The sequence below is a fragment of the Chaetodon trifascialis genome, chromosome 11, assembly GCF_039877785.1.
Source record: "Chaetodon trifascialis isolate fChaTrf1 chromosome 11, fChaTrf1.hap1, whole genome shotgun sequence".
Lineage (NCBI taxonomy): Eukaryota > Metazoa > Chordata > Actinopteri > Chaetodontiformes > Chaetodontidae > Chaetodon > Chaetodon trifascialis.
Window position 1 is genome coordinate 338,258 of NC_092066.1, and position 1,743 is coordinate 340,000.

The following is a 1,743-nucleotide window of genomic DNA, read 5'->3' on the forward strand; positions in this document are numbered from 1 at the left end:
GTCATGGCTCATAGCACTGTGGTGGTTAGATGGTCCTGTACCTGTCCCACCTGTCCTGACATGAACCCACTGGAGCTCTGATGAAGACTAGAGGAAACCTGACATGTGGCTGGACCATGAATGGTCATTGGTAGAGTCTGCAAGGTGAATTCCTGGGTATTAAATGTTAATGTGCAGTTTTATGCAGTGGTCCCGGTAATTAGGGACCCAAGCCCCTGGCCCCCAGTACCAGCGGTGTTCAACTGATGTTGAAGCGCACCAAGCTTTGTCACCTTGTCGTTGTCAGCACCTGTTGTGGCTGCATTTTCAAGTCGTGGCACTGAACGTGGAAATTTTCCTCTTTATTCCTCTGGTACATGAAGTGGTGGTATATCCTTCCAGTCTCTGCTGGTCTGATTCACGTTGCCTCCACTGGCTGCCAGGTGTGACCCTGAACACCTGCGTGCAGCTCTAGTGTTGTTAAAGTGAAGCAGATCACATGACGTGGTTATCATATGTTCAGATGTTCAGTCTGAAGGAGAACTTATTCAAACTATTCTAGTAATGTATGAAGTAATAATAGTAACTATCTGCAGATGTCTGTGGCGTTCTGTGACTCGCTCTGGAGTGAGTGTTTAGTCAGACTGATAAGATGAGACTTTATTGATCCCCCACCTGGGAAATGAAGTTGTTACACCAGCATGTATTAGAAACAGCAGAAACAGTGGCACAGAGGGGTCAAGATAAATAGTATAATACAGAATGAAAATCAACTGTGTGTGTGACCATATGTACACATTATAAAAACACTAACTTCTGACAAAAATACGACTGCCAAGATTCTTAAGAGAAAAACTATCAATGCCGTATTGGTAGTTGATTGATCGTTATCTGAGGTGCTTTAAAGGCGCATGAGGCTGTCCTCTGCTGGACTGGGACAGGTGTTAACCACGGTCTCCATTTCTCACAGCAGGTTTTACGTTTCCCACTTTCCTTCCCTCATGGTGAACATCAGTACTGCGCTGTCTGTGTGCGTGATGAGCTGTGACACACTGGTGTGGTATGGACGGCTTTCTGAGCTCTTCTGAAGTGTCTTCGTGCTGGCAGTACGGGACAGACTCAGTGAACTCGTAGAATCTGGAGTTACAGTATGTAACTAACATCCACGCCTACTCTCCTTGAAAGTAACGGGCCGATGAGGAGACTCCAACACCCGACCGACCGAAGCTGTAACTGTCAGCCAGTGTGAACAGACGGGTTCAGTCAGTCAGCGAGCGTTAGAGCTGTTAGCAGGTGGATGTTTGGACTCTGGACAGGTAATTTATTGGAGCTCTCCTTTAACACTTCCTTCTTCCTCCTCCTCCTCTTCCCTGTAGGACTGGTGTGCTGTTGCCTCCAGGCAGCCTGGCTGTTGGACTATGCTCTGTTTGTCCACTGGGTGGCGCCTCCTGAGCCGAGCTCGCCGCCTCCCTCCCTGCCCCCCCCGCCCTGCTGCTCAGTCTGTCACTATGTATGCCACCCGCCTCTACAGCACTGCGGGGGGAGGAGGAGGAGGAGGTGGAGGGGCAGGGGCAGGGGCAGGGGGAGGGGGAGGTGGAGGGGTTAAACAGGGGCGAAGGGCGGGGCTGGCCATGCTCGAGGCACCCCACCCCCCTCACCCCCACATCCCACACCACCCACATGCAGCCCCGCCTCCCCCTGCCTACCCACTGTACCAGGGCCGCCCCGATGCCCATCGAGGAGCGCACTTCCACCACCACTACC

General features: G+C 51.7%; 1 protein-coding gene across 1 annotated transcript in view; it reads left to right on the plus strand.

Annotated features, from left to right (window-relative positions):
• Positions 1-1,559: 1,559 nt before the first annotated feature.
• Positions 1,560-1,743, plus strand: part of fastk (Fas-activated serine/threonine kinase) — an 8,728-nt gene continuing 8,544 nt past the window's right edge. Inside the window, exon 1 of the mRNA XM_070973266.1 lies at positions 1,560-1,743. This exon is cut by the window's right edge and continues 513 nt beyond it. Coding sequence (XP_070829367.1) covers positions 1,611-1,743 — 133 coding nt within the window. The 5' untranslated portion in view covers positions 1,560-1,610.